The 26,500-nt window shown below is 35.3% G+C and overlaps 1 protein-coding gene across 6 annotated transcripts in view; it reads right to left on the bottom strand.

Moving 5' to 3' along the window:
• LOC131438010 (calcium-binding protein E63-1) overlaps nt 1-26,500 on the bottom strand; it is a 202,747-nt gene that overhangs the window by 141,473 nt on the left and 34,774 nt on the right. For 2 of the 6 annotated variants that reach the window (XM_058607751.1, XM_058607750.1), the window contains exons 4-5: nt 7,182-7,700; nt 588-1,100 (exon numbers count right to left, since the gene is read on the bottom strand). The exons of the other annotated variants lie outside the window; for them this stretch is intronic. In XM_058607751.1, coding sequence (XP_058463734.1) covers nt 588-897 — 310 coding nt within the window. In that variant the 5' untranslated portion in view covers nt 898-1,100; nt 7,182-7,700. The remainder of the gene's footprint in view (nt 1-587; nt 1,101-7,181; nt 7,701-26,500) is intronic. 6 annotated transcript variants of the gene reach the window in all.

Raw genomic sequence — 26,500 nt, forward strand, 5'->3', positions numbered from 1 at the left:
CTACTTTCTGTCCGAGCCAGGAGTCGGTAAGGTGTGCCATAGTTTCAGGAACATTAACGAAACATGTAATAATGTTTAGTGTCTACACCCTGTAGCCTAAGGCGTTTGCAGGTGCCGCAAAGTCGAATATTTATGTTTCATGGCGAATTGCCAGTCAGTGTAACCAGAAGAAGAAATTTGGTGGTACCTCCGAAAATAGATCTTAGTAGGTTACCCAAATAGTTCGGTTTGGATTAACGCGGAAGCATTTTATGTTATACTCTAGCTACCATACTATAATCACTTGATTGTAACTAGTTTGATTTTTCGTCTCTGACAATTTAGGAAAATTATATCATTGCGAGAAAAAAGTATTTACTTTGCGATGCTAATACTCCAAAAACGTCTGGCCTAATTGTATTACTTTAAGACATCCAGACTATCGCCACATTTGATAATAATGTCCCACTCTAGGAACCACGTTTATCTGATAACACACTATTAGCACACAACAACATCTACAAGCATTATGACGTCAGACCAATGCCGATGATTAGCGATTAGATACTTCCAACAGAAGTGCAGGGCACAGTTAAATGAAAACTCACAGAATTTTTCATCCTTCTTGGGAACAATCTTTTTCTTCTTAACGATTCGTTTGATAATGCGTTTCTTCAGCTTCGGTTTGGGTCCTTCCTCGGTAGTTGAGTCCGTACCGGAAGCCACTTCCTCGCCAATAACTTTAACACTGGACGACAGCTCATCGCAACTATTGTCGTTGGAACATTTCGGAGGAGTGCCTTCGCGGTCCGTTTTTGCAATGAGAAAATTACTATCCAACACACGACGGACGCCATCCGTCACGGCAACCATTTCTGTTTCGATATCCGTTGGCGATTCCGCCGCACTACTCATCATAGTTGAACTGTAAATTGAAAACTGCCACTGTTCGACGACGGGTGCGAGAGCCAGAAAAATTTGTCTATTGTCTTGATTCTTATCACCTGTCCCAGGTATTCTGATTACACGTTTCACTATCGCTCGAGTAAAGTAGATTGCGGTCTTGCAAATCGGGCTCCAAGTTGTTATCAGTTAACATTGATTGAAGCACTTCGAAGGACCTAAGTAAATAACGATTCCAGAATAACGGTCATGATGTCTCGGTAGGATTGGAGTATTGGGAACACAAGTGACAAAATTTAACGAAATAAATTCAATAAATCCAACGGTAAACGTTCAAATGAAACCTCGTATGTTGAAGCTTTTAAATGCTAGTGATGTGCGAATCAATACATGAAAATAAAATTGATTTGCCAGAATATAAAATTTAGTGAACCAAAAATAACCGATTTTTTTTTAACATAAACATTTAAATGTGAACATTTTTTTGTCGAAAAAGACGTTTTCGTTCAGAACGTTAGAAAAGACATGTCACTTCGGTGCCAATTGAAAAAGTGTTTTTCAAATAGCATAAACTTTACGTCTGCTTAGCGGTTTAAATTGAACTATTTAAGTTTGCACTAAGCAGTTCAATTTGAACTGCTCTGCACTGACGAGTCTAAGACGAAACGTAAAGAATAGTTTGAGAACACAAGTGAATGAAAACCTAAAAAATAAGTTGAAAGCAAATAAAATTAAAGTACCTATTTAATAATAAGAACAATGCAATGAAGAATGAAAATAAAACATATTACAAATGAAATGTAAAACATGTGGAAATCAAAGTAGTATGCGCAAAGTAAGGCCATTCTGTATTTAAATTTGTTTCAATCCTATGAAATTGTTAAATGATTTCCCACGTAACTACTTCCCTTTTTCTCAAAATCGTCTTCTCTTCTAAGTGTTTTATTCAGCTCCCATACATTCCACGACAATAGAAGTTCAACAATTACTTGAAACATCCACTTTCTTGCTGCTTAAAAGTACACACGAAACTTTTGAGACCTTGAAAGTACAGAACAAGTTCCGCGTGAACTTTCTCACTGCTTAAGAAAACACGTGGTAATTTTTGACAGTTCGAAGCTCAGAACAAGTTCCGCGTGAACTTTCTCTTTGCTTAAGAGCAGAGATGTCCATCTCCTCTGTGTGGCGAAGAGCAGGTATAATTTCTTCCCTCGTATAACGAGAGCTCTTCTCTTTAATTCTTACACATCACTGTTATTTAAAGTGTGCACGCATCATGAGAGCGCGTGTTTATTTTCTTTCACCTCTAGCAATGGATTACACCAAATTGCTAGAGCAGAGCTCTAAAATTCTTTGAGGTGGATGCAGATATTTCCACCGAAGTATGCAGGCCGATTAGCATTTTGGTGTACATAAAAGAAGCGTGGAGCACTCATATTCAGTAAAAACGCAATTTATCGTTGAAATTTAGTTTTTCCTTGCTGCGAAAAAGCTTTTCATAGAAAGGCCAGCGCTACCTTCTGTAAATTTAAATATTAAATCACAGAAGTGTTCGCTCACCAACACGCGCCACTGCACAGTGGTCCGAAACGAGAAATTAGCGTGACAAAAATATTTTCACTAATAAATGTTAGTTTTTTGTAGTTGGTGTCTTCACAAAAGTTATTTGTAATCGAATGGCGCTCCTTTCGATGAAAAAAGTTACTAGGGTGGTCCTCATTTAGATTGAAATCGGAAATCTAACTTTCTTAATTGAACTCAAAAATTATTTTATTGTACAATACAGTTGTAGGAAATTTTAGTCCTGAAAAATACCTTTTCTTTTGTTTTAACATATCAACATACTTCCTTTAGCAAAATAATAGTGTCAAATTAGTTCTACAAGTGTTTCATACATTGTCCTTTTAAGAAATGAGACACACAAAAACTAGGGCGGAAAATAGATTGCAGAACAAACAAATAACTACTTCAATTGAGTTTGAGCAACTGAGAATTAGAGATACTGTGTAATATGGTTATTCCGAACTAGTTGACCATGATAAATCTATGAACAAAAATTTTCATGATCTCGACAACCATTCCAACAAGCTGGTGCAAGTTAGTAAAATGCAAATATTTTTATGCACATCGTGCCGAGTCGCCTATGACACTGGCCCTTCTTTCTCATCCACTTGTGTACCGAATAGCCTGTAAAAACCGGAAAACGACGCACAATGAGTTTTGGTTCGAATAAATGCATTCTACTCATTTTAACAAACTTATGATTTTCTTGGGTTTCAGGAAGTGCTTTGACTTAAAACAAATCTATTTTCGGCTGTAGTTTTTGTGTGTCTCATTTCTCGAATGAACAATGTATGGAACACTTGTAGAACTAATTTGATACTATTATTTTGCTGAAAGAAATATGTTGATACGTTAAGGCGTTTAAGAGTTATGCAATGTTTTTGAGATTTTTGAAGGTATTTTTAAGACTAATTTAAATAAGTTAAAAAAATAACACCCTTCCAATTTTCTCTTAAATTGATATTTAAGCTTGACTAGTTTTTGATGAAAAAAGAATCAAAACGTTTTACTGGTAGCTCATATGAAAAGGCTTCGTTGAGTAAAATTGTGCGCAATGATTAGTTCAACATCTCTTCTGAAGACAACTTTTCCGTAGAACGTTTCACAAAAAAGTTAGAACAAAAAAAGTGATTTTTCAGGAGCCATCCTACTTTTGCTCGGGAAAATTGATGTAACTCGATCACATGAAAAGCTAGAGAGGGTCTTTTCTCAGCAAAGCTGCTCAAAATAAAATTTCCTACAACTTTATTGTACAACAAAATCATTTTTGAGTTCAATTTAGAAAGTTAGATTTCAATCTAAATGAGGACCACCCTAGTAACATTTTTCATCAAAAGGAGCGCCATTTGATTACAAACAACTTTTGTGAAGACACCAACTGCAAAAAAACTAATATTTAATAGTGAAAATATTATTGTCACGCTAATTTCCCGTTTCGGACCATAGTGCAGTGGTCACTTGAGTGTATTTAGGCGAGAACGCGTGAGAGCGATCCATGCGAAGAGAATGTGGTACACTCGCACCAACTTCGTTAACCACAAACACACACACTCAAAGTCTGTCTATTCGACACTGAGAAGATGTGCGCTTTTCTTTTTGTGCGGGTTTCGTTGGCTGGATACACAGTGTAGGAATGCCGCTTACACAATAGTCTATTACTCTAGTGAAATGCTTAAGAGTACGCGTGGTACTTTCGGCAACTTGAAAGAACAGAACAAGTTCCGTGTGAACTTTATCGCTGCATAGAAGCCGAACAATGTATTCTAGAAGCAGCTAAGAAGTTCGTCCGGTTGCATCGCGCGATCTTTCAAGTGTGGATAATTATTTAGAAAAGAGGCTGCTTATAATGCTATTCATGAACTTCGTAAGCTGTTTAAGCCAAATCAGTCTCTTTCCTCCGAACTTTTGGTTAGTTGGGATCAAGGATGGCTTTTATCGTATCAAAGAATGTTCACTGGCAACTCTTCAACGATTGAATCAGTGCCATCAAAGAGAGTTGGAAATCATCGCAACAACAAAAACCCGGCATGGCTCATTTAACATAGAATCGACACCAGTGCGAGAGCGAATTTCTCTCGATGACATTTCTGAGAATCAAAGGTTAGCACGCTGCTGTGGGGATCTTCTCTGAAGCAACAAACGGTCGCTTATTCTCGTTTCGCGATCCGATTCTGTACAGGCAGTTGATAATTGCGATAGAAGCATTTTACTATTGCCGCTTATTCTAACTATGTACATATAACCTTTGCATAAGTTGTGTATATGAAAATGTCTGTGAATGCTCCACACAAGGGTTGAGCATTCACAAAAAAAATGGTTTTGAAATATTGCAACATAGTATGAGAATCATCAAGTTTAATCATCGACTCGATTTTCTGTGATAATTGTCAACTTGCGATTCTCTCTTGGGAAATTCCACACAGCAACGATCATTATCAGACTGTAATTTTTTTAAGGGCCGTGAAATACTCAGAGTATGAAGTGGAGCGATGGAATGTAGAAAAATTCTCTCGCGGTTCATGCATTGAAAGACTCGAGTTCTTGTAGCATCTTCTACCGGATTGAAAATGTTGTATACAATATAGATAACAATATAGCAGCTTCTGTCAAATTTTCGGCAATCACCAACACTGGTTGGGATCCTTAGCCCTTCTGTACAGAAACTCACCGCTAATCCAGGTTTCGCGTTATGATTTTGTAGAAAGTAGAGGGTCTAAGGTGAGAAAATTTAACCACACACCTGGAAAAATTCGTGTAAATTTACGTCTTCTGAGACCGACATATACAAGCGGCAAAAATGACTCATTTTTACGGTAGATGTAACATATATTTAATGAATGAAGATATCAGAATCAGCTTCGAAACTGACTCAATTTTCATTTCAATTGCGTAGAAACTAGATTCGAAACTGGCTACAAACAAATGGTTTGACAGCAGTTAGGATGAAAACTAGGTTTGGTTTGGCATCAAGCGAAAACAACATGAGCCTACCACTTCGCATTTCGATATGAACATTAGTACATTTTTTAACTCACGACACCATTGTCCTACCGTTTCTTCATTCATTATAGTATGTCGATAAACTGGGCATAAGGAGTGTATCGATAAGTAGTTAGCAACATTCAAACAGTTATTACTCTGAAATGGCTTAATTTTTTGCAGCGTGTTTTGCGGTAACATGTTTGTTTACATGTCAATAACAGCTGCGCAATCGATTGGTTCCGGTACGGTTTATCGTTTCAATGTTGAGTCGAATTGATCCGGACACGCGAAAGAAAATTCTGCACACTTGGTGCTCAAAAAGTAGTGTCACGTACAACGAAATTGCAAAACGGGTGAAAGTGCACCACACCAGCATCAAAAATATTATCGAGAAGTTCGGTGAGACCCTTTCCATGAAGGATTTGCCCCGATCCGGTAGGACAACGGGTCCCAGCCAGCCCGGCCTTAAAAGACTTAAAGGTGGATGAGTACATCAGGAAAAACCCATCGGCGTCGACGAGGGATTTGGCCAAGCAGTTCAACACCAGCATCGGGATGATTCAACGGATCAAAGTTCGGAACTCCCTGAAAACGTACAAGAAACAGAAGGTGCCGAAAAAGTCCCTGGTACAGCAAGTTCAGGCCAAAACAAGTGCGCGAAAACTGTAAAACCGGATTCTACAGAATAAAGACGGATGCATCCTGATCGACGACGAAACCTACGCCAAGGAAGACTCCCGAGCGCTGCCCGGACCGCAATATTATATGAAATCGGTTTACCAGGACCTGAACGACGCTGACACCACGGTGGCCATGGAAAAGTTTGGGTAGAAGGTATTGGTCTGGCCAGCAATTTGTACCTGTGGTTTGCGGTCGTCGATTTTCTTCACGAAGGGCACAATTAACGCCAAGGTATACGAAGAAGAATGTTTGAAGAAGAGAATGCTGCCACTGTACAGAAAGCATAAGGCTCCTCCTCTCTTCTGGCCGGATTTGACTTCAGCCCACTACGCCAACTCCGTTCTACAGTGGTTGTCAATAAATAATGTACAATTCGTGGAAAAGGACATCAACCCACCGAACTGCCCTGATCTTCGGCCAATTGAAAGATATTGGGCAATTGTCAAGCGGCACTTTCGGAAGGAAGGTACAGTGTCCCAAAACATGCAGGAGTTCAAAAAAACTGGATAGCTGCCACCAGGAAAGTCACAAAAGTAACTGTGCAGAATTTAATGAAGAATGTCAAGTCCAAAGTGCGAGCGTTTCACAGAAACTAGGATTTTCTTCAATATAATCAGTGAAATGCATAAAAATGTAATTTTTCTACAATATATCGAAAACTGAACGAAAACTGTACGCGCAGATAGATGAATGACCACTGAACCAAAACTAACCCTGAAATAGGAGCATAAATAGTGAATGTATTGATTTGCACAAGTTGAAATGTTTTTCGACTTGTCGAATTTGGAATTTAAGTGAACAGCCATTACTTTTTGAATATGTTTCGTAAATATTTTGATAAAAGTAAAAAAGGTGAACATGCTGGAAGCTTGATAATTTAGTAGAACTTTATTAATATTAATAATGTGAAAATGATTGTAAAATTAAAAAAAAAGAAAATAACGTAAACATTCAGAATGAAAAAATAATGTTGTCACGGAAAATCAAAGTGAAGAGTAAAAATTTGCAAAAGAATTTCAAATTTTTTACATTGTCACGTTGATTGTCACTTTTTCGAAATTCTCCCATCCTACCGTCGGTTTCGGTGTATCCACCACCATCGACCGTCAGGAGCCAATTCATAGATAGGAAACGAAAACAAAACCTTCTACCAGATTGAGGTGTTTGCCCTCGGAGTCCAATGTCTTGCTTGTTTTATTTTCTTCTTTCTGCCTTTCAACGCGAGCGGAACAAGTCAGTACTGTGTTATCTTCCCATGTGTCAGGTTAGATCGTTAGCTTAGCGACACATCATCGTCATCGGCGTCACCATCAAAGTGAGCTGCGACTGCAGCTCACTGGTTTTGTATTGCGCACCAAACACGGTATACTCTTATCTTCTGAAGGAATGGTGATGAATTTTTGTCCCACAAAAGATACCCTACCTACACAATCGAACGAGTAGTCGGTGTAATGTAACAGTTTAAACAACGGTCATATTCAAGTGCGTTTGGAAGACACAAACTGAATTCCGTTTTGCCGATCTGGAAGCAATTTATTCTGCATTTGGGTTTCTTTGCTTCTCATGCTCAATATCTGATGGCGAAACATAACCTAAAAAGTCGATTGAAACAAAAAGATTTTACTATAATGAACGAAAAAAATAGTCTCCACAGTTTTTTGTACATAAAAATGCGTAACAATCTGACTCATGCGTTACGGTACAGATGAATGGAACAAGGAATGATATTATTCTTTAAATGTCTGAAAATTAGAATGGAATCGTTCTTTGAACTACAAAATATCAACATCTTTTTGTTCAAGCATCAATAGTTTGACTGGGAACATACTTGCAACCAATAATGTTTCGATTTCTAACTAGGGATACCAAAATATGGACGGTACTCCCATTCATCTAAGATACATTAGTCATCTCATATACGAAAATCATTAGTTAGAGTGAGACCTGTTGTCTCTGTTCGATAGATCGACTTCAAGAGTAAGATGAAATTAGAAGTATTCGCTTCAAGTTTTCGCGTCGCTATAACTGCAGTATTGAATCACTTTTTATGCGGTATTGCTTCTTAGAAACGAAACAAAGATATTGTATTCTTTTTTATCATAATTCATTGATTGAAAGTCGAGTAATCGATAAAATAAAATAGTGACTCTACTAATGAGATGACTTTTGAGAAATTAGCCTTATTTTTATAAAATCTTTAATCGAAACTGTCTCTTTGGAATATTTATTGACTTATTGTTAAGATAATTTCTGACACTAATTTGGGCTTATTTTAATTTATTCAGATGGATTGGAGTAGTTCACAAAAGCATGCTTCAGCGTTTATGTCACATATTCGTTATTCATATTCACAGCATTCGTTATATCTCACTGTAGCACTTGGCAAATATGCGAGAAATTATTTATCAAACATATCTGATAAATATAACAATTGTGAAACATACAATTTTGAACAAGTTACATTTGAGCAATTTCATGCGGAATCGGCTGCCTGTTGCCACGACCCCTTCGATTTGTATGAAACTTTGCATGTGTGGTCGTTATAGCAAATAAAGTATTTTTCACTGGTCTACACTGCTAAAAATCGACAAATTTTTCAAATGTTTTTCTCTAAATGCATTTTAATTTTCTGATTCACTCATAAATCAAATGCGTTCCATTCGTGCTTCAAAAGTTTAGTGCATAAATTTTAAGTGTGTCGTCATATGGCTTAAGTAAATGTCATCACCAAGGATGGCTTTTATCGTATCAAAGAACGTTCGCTGGCAACTCTTCAACGATTGAATCAGTGCCATCAAAGCGAGTTTAAAATCATCGCAACAACAAAAACCCGGCATGGCTCATTTAACATAGAATCGACACCAGTGCGAGAGCGAATTTCTCTCGATGATATTTCTGAGAATCAAAGCTTAGCACGCTGCTGTGGGGATCCTCTCTGAAGCAACAAACGGTCGCTTATTCTCGTTTCGCGATCCGATTCTATACAGGCAGTTGATAATTGCGATAGAATCATTGTACTATTACCGCTTATTCTAACTATGTGCATATAATCTTTGTATAAGTTGTGTCTATGAAAATGTCTGTGAGTGCTCCACACAAGGGTTTTGAAATATTGCAAACTAGTATGAGAATCATCAAGTTGAATCATCGACTCGATTTTCTGCGATAATTGTCAATTTGCGATTCTCTCTTGTGAAATTCAACACAGCAACGATCATTATCAGACTGTAATTTTTTTTAAGGGCCGAGAAATACTCAGAGTATGAAGTGGAGCGAAGGAATGTAGAAAAATTCTCTCGCGGTTCGTGCATTGAGAGACTCAAGTTCTTGTAGCATCTTCTACCGGATTGAAAATGTTGTATACAATATAGATAGCAATATAGCAGCTTCTGTGAAATTTTCGGCAATCACCAACACTGGTCATCACATTTCAATCGAAAGTGTAGACTTGTTGATACATAATGGTTTGCACCTAAGATTAAAGTTCGTAACTGTGTGAAACAGTCCAATGTCATAACATGTTAGTTAAAAGTTTATGTGATTCCCAATAATCTTTATTTTCCTCAAGAATTGCAGCAATACTAAGTGTCGAATATATAATAAAAAAAGTTTTGATCAAAATGACTGCAACAATCTTCGCTGCGAAAATTGAATCAAGTTCTCCATCACAGCTTAGAAATTTAACAAAGTTTCTCTTTGTTTATTTTCTCAGAACTGGTTGGAACGATTATAATCGCACCACAGTGACAGAAAGATAGCGTGAAGAAAGAAAAAACTTACTTGCTGATGCTCCAAAAATTGTTTTATTCTTATTTGTATGATTCATTGAATGTTTTGGATTTCAGGTAATTGAATTGTGATGATACATCGTTCAGTTTATTCGGGAGTTTTGTGCCTGCCAACGATAACGAAGGACATGTTTTTACAAAATTATATCATAACATTAAATTAAATTAGAATTTCAATGAAATAAAGAATATTAAGCAAATTATTTTATTCTTTATGTCCAAGTGATGACATTTCCATACGAAAAAGTATTCTATATGAGAATTATGTGTCTATTAAAATTTAAGTATTTCGATTAGTTTATATGTTCTTGTCTGACTTTTATATGTTCTATGTCTGACAATTCGACTGTAAGCCAATTAAATATGAAAGTGTACTATCCATCGAGTGATTTCATTTGAACAAGGTTTGAAGTGATTTACACCTGCATTTGAAGTGTCGAATCAAATGCGGCTAAATTAAGTGTAAAACACTTAAGTTCAACGTGTCGACTTGTATCAGTGTAGAGTTTTTTTGCCTTAAGACTTATTAATGAAAAGGGCGTATTCTACAAAAAATATTTCTAAAAAGAAGTTGTACACACTCCAAAACAATTTGAATTTCGCAGGTGACTTAATCCCTCATACGATGTAATTCATAAAGACCTAATTTGTCAAATGACGGAAAATTTTATTTGTAATGACTTAATATTAGATGAGCTTGAATTTTACTGATTTCGACTGTAACTTGCGTTCTACTAGCAGGTGCGACTGCATGATTATAAATGCACCTTTTACCGGCGAAGCAGATGCATGCTTCTGTGGCTCAGTCGATTATCAGACGAACTTGCGAACCAATTATTCTCGGTTCAAGTCGCGGTGGGTTGCTACAGAATTCTTTTTTTTTTTATTTCAATGAATTTCATGTCATGGAGTTTTAGACACAATATTAAATGTTCTTCCACGTAAATTTGCGTGAACTGCGACGCTCCATTTATGTGCATCTAATAAGATGACACTCGAAAAAAAAAATTCTGAAAAAACAACTTTTTGGGACTTTGGGAATATCAAAACATCAAAATCCCAGAAAGTTGATTTTTTGAAAAAAAATTTTTTTTTGAGATTACACTAAATTTCGACGTTTTATACAATTTTAAGATTTCTAGCATCAAAAAAAATTTCGATTTCGAAAATTTTATGCACTTTCCCCTATGGTGCTTTTTCAAGATCGAAAATTTTCAAACTTTAACCGCTGGGCAGAATCCCTTTCCCATGTCCGATTTAGCATGAGGACTTTTTTCGAGAAGCTTAAATTTCTGAACAACAGCGCTTTACGAAATTAGAGGTGAACCCAAAATATTGGCACCCTTATATACATTAGAGCGGTAAAAAACATCGCGTTTTGTCGGTTACGTCACTTATACAATCAGTCACAGCCATTTGATCTTCGAACTCGATTAATGGTCCGATAGTTGATTTTAAACGAACATAAGCTTGTTAAAATCGGTTCTGCCATCTCTGAGAAAATTGAGCGCGTAAAAATACAACGCGTTTTGACGGTTACGTCACTTATACAATCATATCTCCGGAACCAAAAGTCACAGCCATTTGATCTTCGAACTTGATCAATGGCCTGACAGTAGCTTTCAAACGAGCATAAGTTTGTTGAAATCGGTTCAGCCATCTCCGATAAAATTGAGCGCGTTTAAATATCTTCGAAAAGTGCGCACACACACATACACACACAGACTTTTTCCGATCTCATCGAACTGAGTCGAATGGTATATAACACTATGGGTTTCCGAGGCTCCGTTCTTTCCAGCAATTCTAATACCTTTCTATAGAGAAAGGAAAAAACGATTGGAAAAAATTCTAAAACTTGTCGCTATGATGTCTGTGTTTAATGTAAAGAAACATATTCACAAGAAAGTGCACCAGCTAACCTACAAACGCTACCAACACTTCTGCTTTTTTTTTATTCAGTAATATAATATAATTTTTCAGGCACACTGCTTAAGCTCTAAGATGCCGGCTTTTTCTAATTTTAGTTAACGACTAACATAAAACTGTAATATTGTATTGGTGTTGAAATTGTCGATTCTCGAGAATTCAGCCTACAGCTGGCAATCCGCAGTGGTCTATGAACACTTTTGCTTTATTTCTGCTGGAAAGTATATGTGTTCTTGCTTTCTACTTTTGCACACAAAACCATTATTTGATTTCAATAATAGTATTAACATTCTACTGCAAATACTAGTATTTGCTAGAAGCGAATCACTTGATGTATTATTGGAAAAGACCAATTTTTTTTTTATTCGAAGAGTCATTTATTCTGAGTGAAGTAATTCCTTAAACTAACACACTTTTATAGTACCTCAACATATCAATGTACATAGGTTGTTGTCAATGATCAGGTACTTAGGCTGTGAACCATTTCGCGGTTAATTTTAACTTTTGGTTAAAATCTGACGCTTGAGCGGTTAATTTGATGTTGTCAAAAATAACCCTGCTCGCGAGCATGGTTATTTTTGACAGATCGATGGTTATTTTCCGACACTGAAAAAAATCTTGCAATGCAAATTCTAATATTAATTCTTTAATTGAAATTATTTCCAGTGGAAAATAAACCCAAATAACTTTCCGTCCGTCAAATTTTGAAATAGGCCGAAATTTTAGTTATATATAACTACTCGACACAAAATAACCACTCAAGTGTCAGATTCGAACCAAAAGTTAAAATTAACCGCGAAATAGTTCACAGCCATAATATTGCATTTTGTTTTATAGTAAATACAAATTTGAGCTTTTAATAAATAGATTTGGAAGTGATGATTTCGATGACTGATTTTAGTATAGTTAGAAAGCTTTCGATAAAATAAAATGATATAAAATAAAAAAAAACTGTGAAAAACGGCAAGACAAAAAGAAAAAAGTTTTATACACTAACCACAAAACTGTGTGAAGTGCTAGCAACATTTGGTTAATCATTACTTCACATTCAAAAGCTGTCAAACTGCAACTTTCATGCAAATCAATTATTTTTGTTTCATTTACCAAACACGTAATTTTCAAACAATCGCGCGCTGATGGCGTCATGTCGTTACTTAAATGCTTGAAACTATCCTACAATCAAATTACAGTTGCCTTCCATTTCCTGTCTTGACACTTGCTACGAGGTAGGTGAACGCTCCGTTTTTAAGGTCAAGTTCTACATTGACTGCACCCAAACATCAGTAGAACAAATTACGGCATGAACGGCAGAAGTGGATCTTCCAGTGAGGTATACTACCGGCATAACCTATGCCGTTCGCTTTCCCGCTGATTCAGCAGTAAATCGATTGATTTTAGATTACACCAGCGAAACAGGGAGGAACAGCGGTGAAAGCGATTTCCACTGCAGAACTTCATACTTCCATGAACATCGACATCGAGTCAGACTTTAGTCGGCACCCTACTTTGACTTTCGTTCGTTGAACGTCTTCTTCCTTGGCAAAGACCTGTGCCGCGAGAGGAAATGGTAATAAATCAACTACGGGCAGCACCAGGAGGGGAACCATTAGTTGCATTCATGTTAAATCAGCACTCCGGCCAATGAATGTACGTCGAACGATCGAACGAGGGATCAACTGGAATCAAAGTGCGATTTGTCTACGGAAGGAGATTTACAACTGGCTTGTGCGAGTGCACTTTCAGCACAGATGCATGAGCAGCAGAAAAAATCAATCGGATGTTTTATGAATCTAAATGGTTTGCTGTATTTTGATTTTAAAAGTCAGTGAAGCCCAAATGAGGCATAGATTAATGTCGTTTTTGCTTGATGCCAAACCTAACTCAGTTTTCACTCTAACTGCTGTCAAACCGTTTGTTTGAAGCCAGTTTCGAAACTAGTTTCAACGTTGTTGAACTGAAAATCGAGTCGGTTTCGAACCTGGTTTTTATGTAAGGTTTGCTCAAACCCTCGTTGCTAAGTGCGAAATCAAAACAGTTTCGTGAAAAGTGTTTGTTTGATGAAACTACCCTGGGTCAGTTTCAGTTTTCTCAAGGGAAAACGACATAAATATACTTCAATTCATGAGGACATGCAACTAATTATTGCTGTCAAGTGCAAATTGATTTACCAACACGGTTCTCATATGCTCATCGTTTGAGTTGTTTATTCTAACGGTGAAAAAAATATGCTTTAATACAGTCTCAAAAATATCACGTCAAAGCTTTCCTGATACATGCGAGTGATATGATATCTCTTTTTATTCAAATAACACTCGCAATAAAAAGAGATAGTCAGGTTAACCACGAATTAACAATTTCATAGCACGCAATGGCCATAAAACCTAACTTCAACTGTTGTTTCTGCACCATCAGAAGGAACTGCTTACCACAGATTGAACGGATGTGGTTTCCTGCCCTCAGCTCATTTACCTTCTGTTTCTAGGAATGTAACTTTTCAAGTTATGTCCATGGCATACAGAAAATCTTAGAGAGTACGGGAAAGTTTTGTTATCATAGAAAGATTTTTAGCCGGATGTCGTGTAGCAAAGTATGCAGACTGAAGGTGCGATAGACGAAAATTACTTCATTGCTTGAAATGGGCTGGAGTTGCGGGGCGAACCGATAGCACTAGTCGAACAATTTATCGACTAATAAAAATGAACAGTGATAAAGCAAGCAGGTATTTGATTCTGCAGGGGATGATTTTGAGTGAATGGAAAATGATAATGGTTCTATGAAAACGCTGATAGTATTGGTTGGACCAACTTTACAACTCTTTAGAGTTCGTTTTCAACCAACGCAAAATGAGCTATGGATCGCTGAACTCGTTAGAATTCTACTTTCCATTCTGTAATCTTTAACTTCATTACCAGAGAATAAGTTTTTGCTCATAAATTATGCCCTTTATTTGTTTATTTGTTTATTTGTTTATTTGTTTATTTGTTTATTTGTTTATTTGTTTATTTGTTTATTTGTTTATTTGTTTATTTGTTTATTTGTTTATTTGTTTATTTGTTTATTTGTTTATTTGTTTATTTGTTTATTTGTTTATTTGTTTATTTGTTTATTTGTTTATTTGTTTATTTGTTTATTTGTTTATTTGTTTATTTGTTTATTTGTTTATTTGTTTATTTGTTTATTTGTTTATTTGTTTATTTGTTTATTTGTTTATTTGTTTATTTGTTTATTTGTTTATTTGTTTATTTGTTTATTTGTTTATTTGTTTATTTGTTTATTTGTTTATTTGTTTATTTGTTTATTTGTTTATTTGTTTATTTGTTTATTTGTTTATTTGTTTATTTGTTTATTTGTTTATTTGTTTATTTGTTTATTTGTTTATTTGTTTATTTGTTTATTTGTTTATTTGTTTATTTGTTTATTTGTTTATTTGTTTATTTGTTTATTTGTTTATTTGTTTATTTGTTTATTTGTTTATTTGTTTATTTGTTTATTTGTTTATTTGTTTATTTGTTTATTTGTTTATTTGTTTATTTGTTTATTTGTTTATTTGTTTATTTTTTTATTTGTTTATTTGTTTATTTGTTTATTTGTTTATTTGTTTATTTGTTTATTTGTTTATTTGTTTATTTGTTTATTTGTTTATTTGTTTATTTGTTTATTTGTTTATTTGTTTATTTGTTTATTTGTTTATTTGTTTATTTGTTTATTTGTTTATTTGTTTATTTGTTTATTTGTTTATTTGTTTATTTGTTTATTTGTTTATTTGTTTATTTGTTTATTTGTTTATTTGTTTATTTGTTTATTTGTTTATTTGTTTATTTGTTTATTTGTTTATTTGTTTATTTGTTTATTTGTTTATTTGTTTATTTGTTTATTTGTTTATTTGTTTATTTGTTTATTTGTTTATTTGTTTATTTGTTTATTTGTTTATTTGTTTATTTGTTTATTTGTTTATTTGTTTATTTGTTTATTTGTTTATTTGTTTATTTGTTTATTTGTTTATTTGTTTATTTGTTTATTTGTTTATTTGTTTATTTGTTTATTTGTTTATTTGTTTATTTGTTTATTTGTTTATTTGTTTATTTGTTTATTTGTTTATTTGTTTATTTGTTTATTTGTTTATTTGTTTATTTGTTTATTTGTTTATTTGTTTATTTATTTATTTGTTTATTTGTTTATTTGTTTATTTGTTTATTTGTTTATTTGTTTATTTGTTTATTTGTTTATTTGTTTATTTGTTTATTTGTTTATTTGTTTATTTGTTTATTTGTTTATTTGTTTATTTGTTTATTTGTTTATTTGTTTATTTGTTTATTTGTTTATTTGTTTATTTGTTTATTTGTTTATTTGTTTATTTGTTTATTTGTTTATTTGTTTATTTGTTTATTTGTTTATTTGTTTATTTGTTTATTTGTTTATTTGTTTATTTGTTTATTTGTTTATTTGTTTATTTGTTTATTTGTTTATTTGTTTATTTGTTTATTTGTTTATTTGTTTATTTGTTTATTTGTTTATTTGTTTATTTGTTTATTTGTTTATTTGTTTATTTGTTTATTTGTTTATTTGTTTATTTGTTTATTTGTTTATTTGTTTATTTGTTTATTTGTTTATTTGTTTATTTGTTTATTTGTTTATTTGTTTATTTGTTTATTTGTTTATTTGTTTATTTATTTATTTGTTTATTTGTTTATTTAGGAGCAGGGAAAAGACAACTAGAGTTACATTTAGGGGTTTTGTTGGTTTGTGCAAAAAGCATATCTTTTGTTTCTATTTCTTCGCGTTTCGCCTTCGGCTCATCAGTGCTTAAAGCAGTTCAAACTGAACTGCCATCTCGTGCCTAGCAGTTCAACTTAAACCGCTAAGCAGTTTAAGTTGAACTGCTCAAAAGTTCGTTATTTTTTTCAGTAATTCTATACCCTTGCTACGAGAATAGGCAAATAATTGCTGAAGCAAACGATAAAAATATAATTTCTTAGAATTTCATGAATATCTCGAGAACGGCTTTTCTTGGAGAAAGATCACTATGCATTTCTTTTGATCTGTAACATCATATAGTAGCGTTAAAATGATTTTTTTTCCGGTATACGACCAAATATGTTAAAGACGGGGCAAAATAAGCGATATAAACAAATATTTATTTTTATGACCAACTTGAAGTTTTCCAAATCCTTCAAATTGTTTTAGCTGTATCCTTTCAGTTTTAAAAAGACACTTATCAAAACAACGCTAAACGTTAATCTGATAAACAAGTTCAAAATAAAACTATTACAAATGAAATTAAAGGTACATAATCTCGATATTTGATTTTTTCGGAAACTATTTAAATCTCGGAAAAGTTTTTCAGAGTGACAATATTGTGATGATTGGTATGCAAAGATTAGATTCGCCCTTTTAAAAATCAATCTCGAAGTAAAACTGGTTTCTCTATCTGTGCAAAACAAATGCTATGCCATACTGAAAACGTTGGCAAAGTTTTGACCAAATCCGAGCAAGAAGATTCTGACTTTATCACATGCCGCTAATAGCTGAAATCACTAAACTCCGTATCTTACGAGATGCGAAAGATAATTGATCGTTGGCCATGTTTAGGACTTAAGACTTTGTAAATATTTCGTATACAGCACACAATAATGAAATTAACAGGTGACACAAATCCACATATGACACAATCCAGAAGAACATTAGAAGAAGTCTACTGCATTTTTCCAAGTATCATTGCAGTATTCTGGTCAGAGCTCTGACTGGACATTGCAAACTCAATTATCACATGGCTACTATTCAGCGTGCTGAGTATTATTCGTGTGATTTGTGTGAATGAGATTACGGTACTTCAAATCATCTGATATGTAACTGTCCCGCTTGACACAACTACGTATCCGGGTTTTTGGTTTCTCCATACATAGATGAGTTTGTGTATGCGGAGCTAAAATTAAACGATATTCTATCGTTTCTCACCCAATGTCGTAAGGAGCTATAGTCAGAGGAGCTTCTTCCTGAAGTGAATGAATCCTTTCTGTATTGACCACAATAGATTTTAGCAAATTGTTTGGCTTCCCTTATAACGCATGGATCAATAAGTCCCGAGAGTGAAGCAGAGATGGCGCTCGTAGTAAACCAGTAACCACGTCTTTCTAGAGTACTAACCTTTGCTTGAAACGGGTCAAAATTTTAAGTCGATCCGACCAAAAACAGCTGAGTTATCGAGGTTGGAGTAAAGTCGTTTTGTAGTTTGTTTAAAAAATGGAAAAAACGAGTTTCGTGTTTTGATAAAACATTGTTTTTTATTAAGTAAAAACACCGTGCAAGCGAAACAATAGATTGAAAAATGTTATCCGGACTCTTGTCCATCAAAAGCAACGATTTGTCGATGGTTCGCCGAGTTTAAACGTGGTCGTACAGACACAAATGACGCGGAACGCTCGGGTAGACCTGTGGAAGCCGTTACACCGGAAAATGTGAGTGAAGTGACAAAAATTATAATGAAAGATCGTAAAGTGAAGCTCCGTGAGATTGCTGAGATGACACAGATATCATATGGAAGTGTATTTACTATCCTTCATGAAAAATTGAGCATGAAAAAGGTTTTTTTCCAAGTGGGTGCCGCGATTGCTTTCGATGGAACAAAAACAGCAACGAGTCGATGAAAAAAAAAAAAATAAAAAAAAAATTGGAAAAATGTTGGAACCATTGTATCACCCTAAAAGGTGATTATGTTAATGAATAAAAAAAAATTTGCAAAAAAAATGTTGTTTCCATTGTTAGTCTCGGGGCTTATTGATCCATGTGTTAGGGTGACAAATTTACTTCTGCTCATACAAATTGCGAATCGTTCTGCATTCTTCCTGGAATGCAGAATGGTGTCGCTTTTGTAAAATCTCTAAATCCTCTCGGAGATTGGAGGTTTTATTACCTGTGGATTTTGGCACCAGCAGATCGTTCAGCATCCTTTCGGGGATGCAGAACGATTTGTTTCTTCATGTTTTGTGCTGTGTTCTCACTTGAGCCAGTTACTTCTGATTCCTGATATAATACTAACGTAATAGTGACAGACAGATACCAGTATTTCGAATGCTGTTTGCATTCATCCTCAATGTATCAGCGTAGAAGTCTGTTCAAAGTCTGCAACAGTGGAAGTTGAGGAAACTTTCTTTTTTTTCTAAAACGGTTTAGTTTCATTCCACTGCTGAAACCCCAAGACTTAATATCTTAATTTATTAAGCTTTCGTGTGCAGTAATCGTCTCTCAAGTTAAACTATTTATGGATCTTCACACCTACTGCGTACGTAGTCTACTTTTTAAACCTTGAAATATTATGGTTATTTATCTCCCGAAGGCCTATAAACAACAATACTTGATAAAAAATGGTAATTAAAAAATTGAATACTTCATTGACTGGGATGTGTGTACATGCTACGGAATGCTGTTAGGTAGGTATGGAGTATTTGTCGAGCAGAAATAATTAATGTCAATTGAATGTTCGCTAATTGCAAGTCTGATTTACGGTTGAATGAAATAGTAGATGTCATATTCGTACTTGAATTATGTGTAACTATGTATAGCGTTGAATTTCAAAAGCATGCGCATCCAATTAGGATGGAATTTATTATAGTAGGGAACAATTAATCTTGAATTTCAACTATTTGGCCATGTATTTACGTCATGCAGAATTTGCTAATGGTCAGGTTGGAAGGAGATTTTTTGATAGTAACGAAAGATTGATTTGCTTGCAATGATCAGGGGCGTAAGTTAAATTAGACATCAAACGGGGAATTTAAACATCAAAATTTTCTTGAAGATAGCTGAACCGATTTTAACAAAAATCCCGTTTGAAAGTTTTAATTGGTTTATTGACTATATTCAACGGTAACATGATGAACATTTCCGGTTCTGCAGACATACAATTTGTTAAATAAGAGCGTAACCACGATTACTCGCGATCGGTAAAGTGGAATGGTGTGATTTTTTTTTTAACACAGAGGGCCAAGACCCAAGCTGCCGTCGTCGACATTTTTCACCTCTTTAAAACGATTCACCCACTTACTCACAAACGCGTTTTGACTTTTGCATGTGTTTCGACGCGGCAGTCTGGGTCATTTTGGGATCTTTCGGGTGCGAGCTGAGATCGAATTGTAAACAATAGTCAGCTGATTTATTCCCGCATTGCATAAAGGACACTACTGCCCTCTGTGTTAAAAAAAGAAATCACGCCATTCCACTTCACCGGTCGCGAGTAATCGTGGCCACGCTCTTATGTAACAGACTGTAATGGTATAAATGACGTATCCGACTTGCTCCACTCGTAATAGCTTGGAAATAAGTTGAACTCCAAAAAAATAACCCTTTAACTGTCACATTGTCTAAGCAAAGAAAATTTTATTTATTTGCTTTTAAAGCAACCACTTCACCGAATATTTTGAAAAATATCAGGAGTATTGTAAGCATTGTTTACATTTTTGTTTAAATTTTTTGAAGATGTATTTCTTGCATTGAAGATACTTGAACATTGTGAAACTTACTCTTCCATACTTCCGTTTTTGGTTCCATGCTGGATTTTTTAGCAATAAATAATTTTGGAACGCGTTAAAGTGTTTCGGTTTCAAATTTTTTCTTAATGTGGACGACCACAATATTTGATTCTTTCTAAAAATAACCTGTTTTAATCCACCTGGTGGTGTAATGCTGCCTTTCTCATATCAATCATACTATCATATATAATACTGTGATAATCTTCAAAATAACTTTTTCGATTCTTGAAGGAATAACCGGAATCGTTTTGTTTGGCCGTCTACTGATAATGACTACCGATTGGAGCAGTTTTGATGTTGATTTAGATTTTTTTACGTATTTTGTTTCTCCCCTTCAAGTGACGGTATAAAATTTTAAACACACTTCACCCTATAATTCCGAAGTGAGATCCGTTTGGAGAAATATGACCATTATTTCCGGTGCCTCTGGAATCAGAAACCGGGAACAATTTAGAAAATTATCCAAGCGGTTTTTTCGCCCATTTAAGTGATGGTATACAATTTTGAACACAATTTACTTCATAATTCGGAAATCGGAAGACGGATCTAGATAAAATTCAGAAGTTTTGTTTACAAATTTGTCAAAATCGGTCACACCAACTTTGAGAAAAAATAATTCACATAAAGACTGTCACAGAAAGTATGGACGCAACCAAAAACCGCCGCCACTTCGCAATGGTTCAGAATCTGTCAATTTTCATGGCTGCGTCCTGTTGTTTGCACTTTTCTCTAACCACTTGTGCAGTTGTTTATTCGTTTTCATTAGTTTGTTTCGAAATGCGTGGACTTTCAGCAGAACAACGTCGAAAAATTGTGTACAAATGGTGCACAGAACGCGGACTGTCACTGAGAAAGATAGCAAAAAATGGAAGGAGTAAGTGAAAAAGTCGTGCGAAATGCAATCAGGAAGTTTGGTGAGGATAACACCTTTGAGGATAAACCGAAAACGGGTCGAAAAAAGGGTCCTGCTAACCCTCAGTAAGATAAACGTATACTGAAGGCGTTCGAGCAAAAGAAGGAGGTTTTAGCTCGGGATGTGGCCAAAAAGTGGGCACTTCGAAGTCAAATGTTCTTCGTGCCAAAGAACGTTTGAATCTTCGAACCTATAAGAAGCAGAAACAACCAAAACGTAGTCCGAAACAAGAAGCATCGATCAGGCCGAGGGTTCGAAAGCTGTACAATACGATTCTTGCTGGAAATTTGAATTGCATAATCATTGACGACGAAACCTACGTGAAACTCGATTACAAATCCTTGCCGGGACTGAAATATTATACGGTGCGAGAAGGGCAAGTGTTGAACCAGTCCGAGACATTGATTGAAGTCGAAAAATTTGGTAAGAAAGCTATGGTCTGGCAAGCAATTTGTAGCTGCGGTAAGATTTCGAAACCCTTCATCACCACTGCTTCAATGAACAGCGAAATATACATCAAGGAATGTTTACAAAAACGACTTCTACCAATGATTCGAAGCCACAAGGATCCTGCTGTCTTCTGGCCAGATCTTGCTTCTTGCCACTACTCGAAATCAACGGTAGAATGGTATACTACCAAAAATGTCACTTTCGTCCCAAAAGACATGAATCCACCGAATTGCCCATAACTTCGACCAATTGAGGAATTTTGGGCATTAATGAAGGCACATCTTAGGAAACATGTCTCGGCAGCCGAAACCATTCAACAGTGTCAAAACTTGTCGCCAAGAAGTCTACAATGGCTAAGTAGCAAATGTTCAGAATAATATTCTGTTGTTGTAGTCTAATATTATCAGTATATCGAATAAAATTTGAATATCTAACACTTGTGAATTATTTACAGCGAAATCAAAGTGCGTCCATATTTTCTGAGACAGTCTTTATTTACATGTTTTTGCACATTTTACCCCATAACTCCGGAACCGGAACTTCCGGAATCAGGAACGTAGATCCGGTATACTCAGAATCAATGTATTTGGTCATCAACTAACCAAATGACAGATTCAAGAATTATACGGCTATTTGAATGTATAGGGTGATTTTTTAAGAGCTTGAGAACTTTTTTAAACAATAAAACGCATAAAATTTGCAAAATCTCATCGGTTCTTTATTTTAAACGTTAGATTGGTACATGACATTTACTTTTTGAAGATAATTTCATTTAAATGTTGACCGCGGCTGCGTTATAGGTGGTCCGTTCGGAAAGTCCAATTTTGGGCAACTTTTTCGAGCATTTCGGCCGGAATAGCCCGAATTTCTTCGGAAATGTTGTCTTCCAAAGCTGGAATAGTTACTGGCTTATTTCTGTAGACTTTAGACTTGACGTAGCCCCACAAAAAATAGTCTAAAGGCATCAAATCGCATGATCTTGGTGGCCAACTTACCGGTCCATTTCTTGAGATGAATTGTTCTCCGAAGTTTTCCCTCAAAATGGCCATAGAATCGCGAGCTGTGTGGCATGTAGCGCCATCTTGTTGAAACCACATGTCAACCAAGTTCAGTTCTTCCATTTTTGGCAACAAAAAGTTTGTTAGCATCGAACGATAGCGATCGCCATTCACTGTAACGTTGCGTCCAACAGCATCTTTGAAAAAATACGGTCCAATGATTCCACCAGCGTACAAACCACACCAAACAGTGCATTTTTCGGGATGCATGGGCAGTTCTTGAACGGCTTCTGGTTGCTCTTCACTCCAAATGCGGCAATTTTGCTTATTTACGTAGCCATTCAACCAGAAATGAGCCTCATCGCTGAACAAAATTTGTCGATAAAAAAGCGGATTTTCCGAATGGACCACCTAAGACGCAGCCGCGGTCAACATTTAAATGAAATTATCTTCAAAAAGTAAATGTCATGTACCAATCTAACGTTTAAAATAAAGAACCGATGAGATTTTGCAAATTTTATGCGTTTTATTGTTTAAAAAAGTGTCCTTTCTAGTCATTGAAGTATCACCCTGTTTGTTGGCATGGAACACTGAAGACGAAACTTATGAAAACAAATTGAATGACTGTTTCGCATTTTTTTATTAGAATTTGCGTAAACAAAATTTGCCAGATTTTGAATCATTTATTCGTAGGAAAAAGAAACTCGATTTGTTTACTTTCGTAAGATTCGCCTTTAAAAAAAACAGCAGATTTTTCGTTTTTTTCCTACTGCAATAATGATTTTTATGGGAAGGCATACTCTACTTCCTATAAATGAATAAAAATCACAGAAGTGCTCACTCACTAGTGCATGCGCCAGTGCACACTTGGGTGTGTTTGGGCGAGAACACGTGAGAGTGATTCATGCGAGGAGAATGTGGTTGACGCACACTCAAAATCTGTCTATTCGACATTGAAGGCAAGTGCGTTTTCTTTTTTGTGCGGTGTTCGCTGGCTACATCTTCACTGTAGGCACGGAACTTACACACAAATTACAATGCCATTACTGTCTAGTACTAAAGCTAAAGCAGCTTGATTAGAGGCTGAAAAGTATTAATAAATAATTTTCCAGTGCATGTTTTTTTATACATGACACTGAAAAATCAAGCCAAAGTACTTTCAACAAGTCGTATAATTCTCCGATTGAACAGGCTTGGTAAGTTGATGACCAAATACACTGCTTACCGGTTCCGAAAGCTTCGAAAAAACTGATCGTGTATTCCAAACCAGAAATCACTCTTATTTTCTCAGAAACGGCCGGGCCGATTTTCACAAACATGGATTCAATTAAAATAAATAAATTTAAAATTTTATTCCGGATCTGCTTCAGTAATTTGTAACTGAACGAATCGATTTCTGCTATGCCATTTCCCCGTTCCCGGTTCCGACAGTCATTTTGTCAGAGATGACTGAGTAGATTTTCACAAATTTCGTCTCAAATTAAAGGTTCATATATTTTTCACTGAATGACAATTTTGCTTCAGTTGAGAAAATGGCATCGAAATTAGCGAAACCACACATCAAAACTATACTCGAACATCGCGAAAATCCGAACTACTAAAAAAGTGTTGAAAGAACCCTTATCGACAGCCCGAAAGACTGACTGAATTGGAGAGAAATCGAAAGCCGAAAACCACAAAACCGTCGAAAAGTGTGATTTGCTTATTCAATCGGAGATATCGCAAGCTAGCATGCATCGAGCTAAAACTCATAACCTTTCTATATGAGAAAGGTAAAAATTAATAATCAACCATGCGTCTCCATCATAGTTCTATTAGAAGGAAACGCATGATGCTTAGTTCTTCTAGTTGTGCGTTATGAGTTATCTTAAAAACTTAAATATTGTAATTGTAAATGGAAGCACTTTAACGCATTCTGAAATTATCCATTTATTTTTAATAATGGCAGAAAGGCGGGTAACTATGCGCGGTACATAATAGTGCACATCTTATTGTCAGCTCATGTTAATGTTTGTCACTGTTTTTTTTGCAATAGGCATTGAGATGTGATCCTATTAACTTTATTCGGCTCCATTTCATCTTCCTTGCTAAATTCATATCAATACGGCAGACATAAATATAAAATCAGTCATTCGCTTTGCGTTTGTGGGTCATAGAAAATAAGCTTTACACCGTTTATTTCTAATAGGATCATATTTTTAATCTAGGTTTAGTAACAATTTGTAGATCAAAAAGAAGGTTATCGTCATTTTTTTAAATGTTGGTCAAATCATAATCGTAATTAGAATTCAAAATATCATTTTTTCCAAATAGGCCGCGTTCGAGAATAATGCGCGTCGCGTAGCCTTAATGCAACATTTTTGTTTGCTACAAGACGAAAAATTTGGCCAGTTTAAACAAGCAAAACATTTAGGGGCTTGGTTCCAGTGTAACCGGATAACAAAATGTGACAGGTTACTTTGAGCAACCTTGTATGATGAAATTGATCGGAATCGGAAAGAATCAATACTTTTCGATGAGCACAGATTCCTACCAACATGTTATGCTGCGGTGCCCAGTTTGAAACAGAGAATATAAGCTATTTTTGCTGCAAACTGGTCAGTAATAAGTTGCCGCAACAACATTTGTTACTTGGGATACTTTTGCACAGCACAGTGGTGATCATAAAGGGAATCATTCAAGTTATATATTTCCAGTCTGGCCTTCACGAAACATTTCTGAGCAAGGTTGGGTAATTCAGTTACTAAATAAATAAAAACTGTCCATATAGATACGAGTTCATAATAAGCAATAATGATTACCGGTACGCGATTCCGGGAGCTAAGGGGAGATAATTAGATAGTTCCAGCGGTTTCGAATAACTAAGGTTTAGAAAAGTCAATCGATTGCTATCGATTTTTATTTGAGTTCTAATTCTAGTTCCTATGCAACGATTGAAGTGTGGCCGACAGTGGAATGTCCATTTGAGCTATGATGCAATAACAAATCTGTAACGTCATACAGATCCAAAATGGAGCTCACTTCATTGAAATGGATCCACAAATTTCCACAAACTTCTGTTCAAACGCGAGCTATATTTTGATATCAATAGTGGAATAACTAAATTGTTATTTAATCTTTAAATTATAGGTAAGTTTTCAGGAATGCGATAATAATGTACGTTTATGAGTAAGGAGGCCATTACACTGATAGATGGACCAGAACATATTTTTATTTCAAACTAGGGTCATGGCTTGACTCTGACAAACTCGAAATTCTGTTGAACCATGGTCGTCCGGTATCTAGCGAGGCAGTAATAAACGAATTGATGTGCCTCATCGCAACGACAAGCACTCTAGCGCAGCCCAGATTTATCTCCCATTTCAAATGAATGTCACATTTTATCACCATCACAAAAAAGGCGTCCTGTCGTCAGCTGGTGTCAGCTTTGCCACCACATTAGGATAGCTCGTTAATATTCATCTATCCACCTCCGACTGTTGAATACGGAAGATTGCGAATGGGTCATCATCAGCCCCTTGCTATCAAAGCATTTCTTTCTTAATTGAGAAAGTACTTCAATGGGTTCTTCATCACTCTGCTTTATCTAACATCAGATGTTCATTTATCAATGGGATAAACGCCCGGAGTTCGCTACCAGTAACCAGGTCTGAGAGTTACAAGGACCGGTTGGTGGAATCAAAGCGAATTAAATTATATCCATACTTATTGCAATAGACTGTCCTGAAAAGGCAAAAAGGTGGATATAGTCTCATCGAGTTCATCGGTCATGTCGAAGGTTGCAGTACTATT

Source organism: Malaya genurostris, chromosome 3 (assembly GCF_030247185.1).
Source record: "Malaya genurostris strain Urasoe2022 chromosome 3, Malgen_1.1, whole genome shotgun sequence".
Lineage (NCBI taxonomy): Eukaryota > Metazoa > Arthropoda > Insecta > Diptera > Culicidae > Malaya > Malaya genurostris.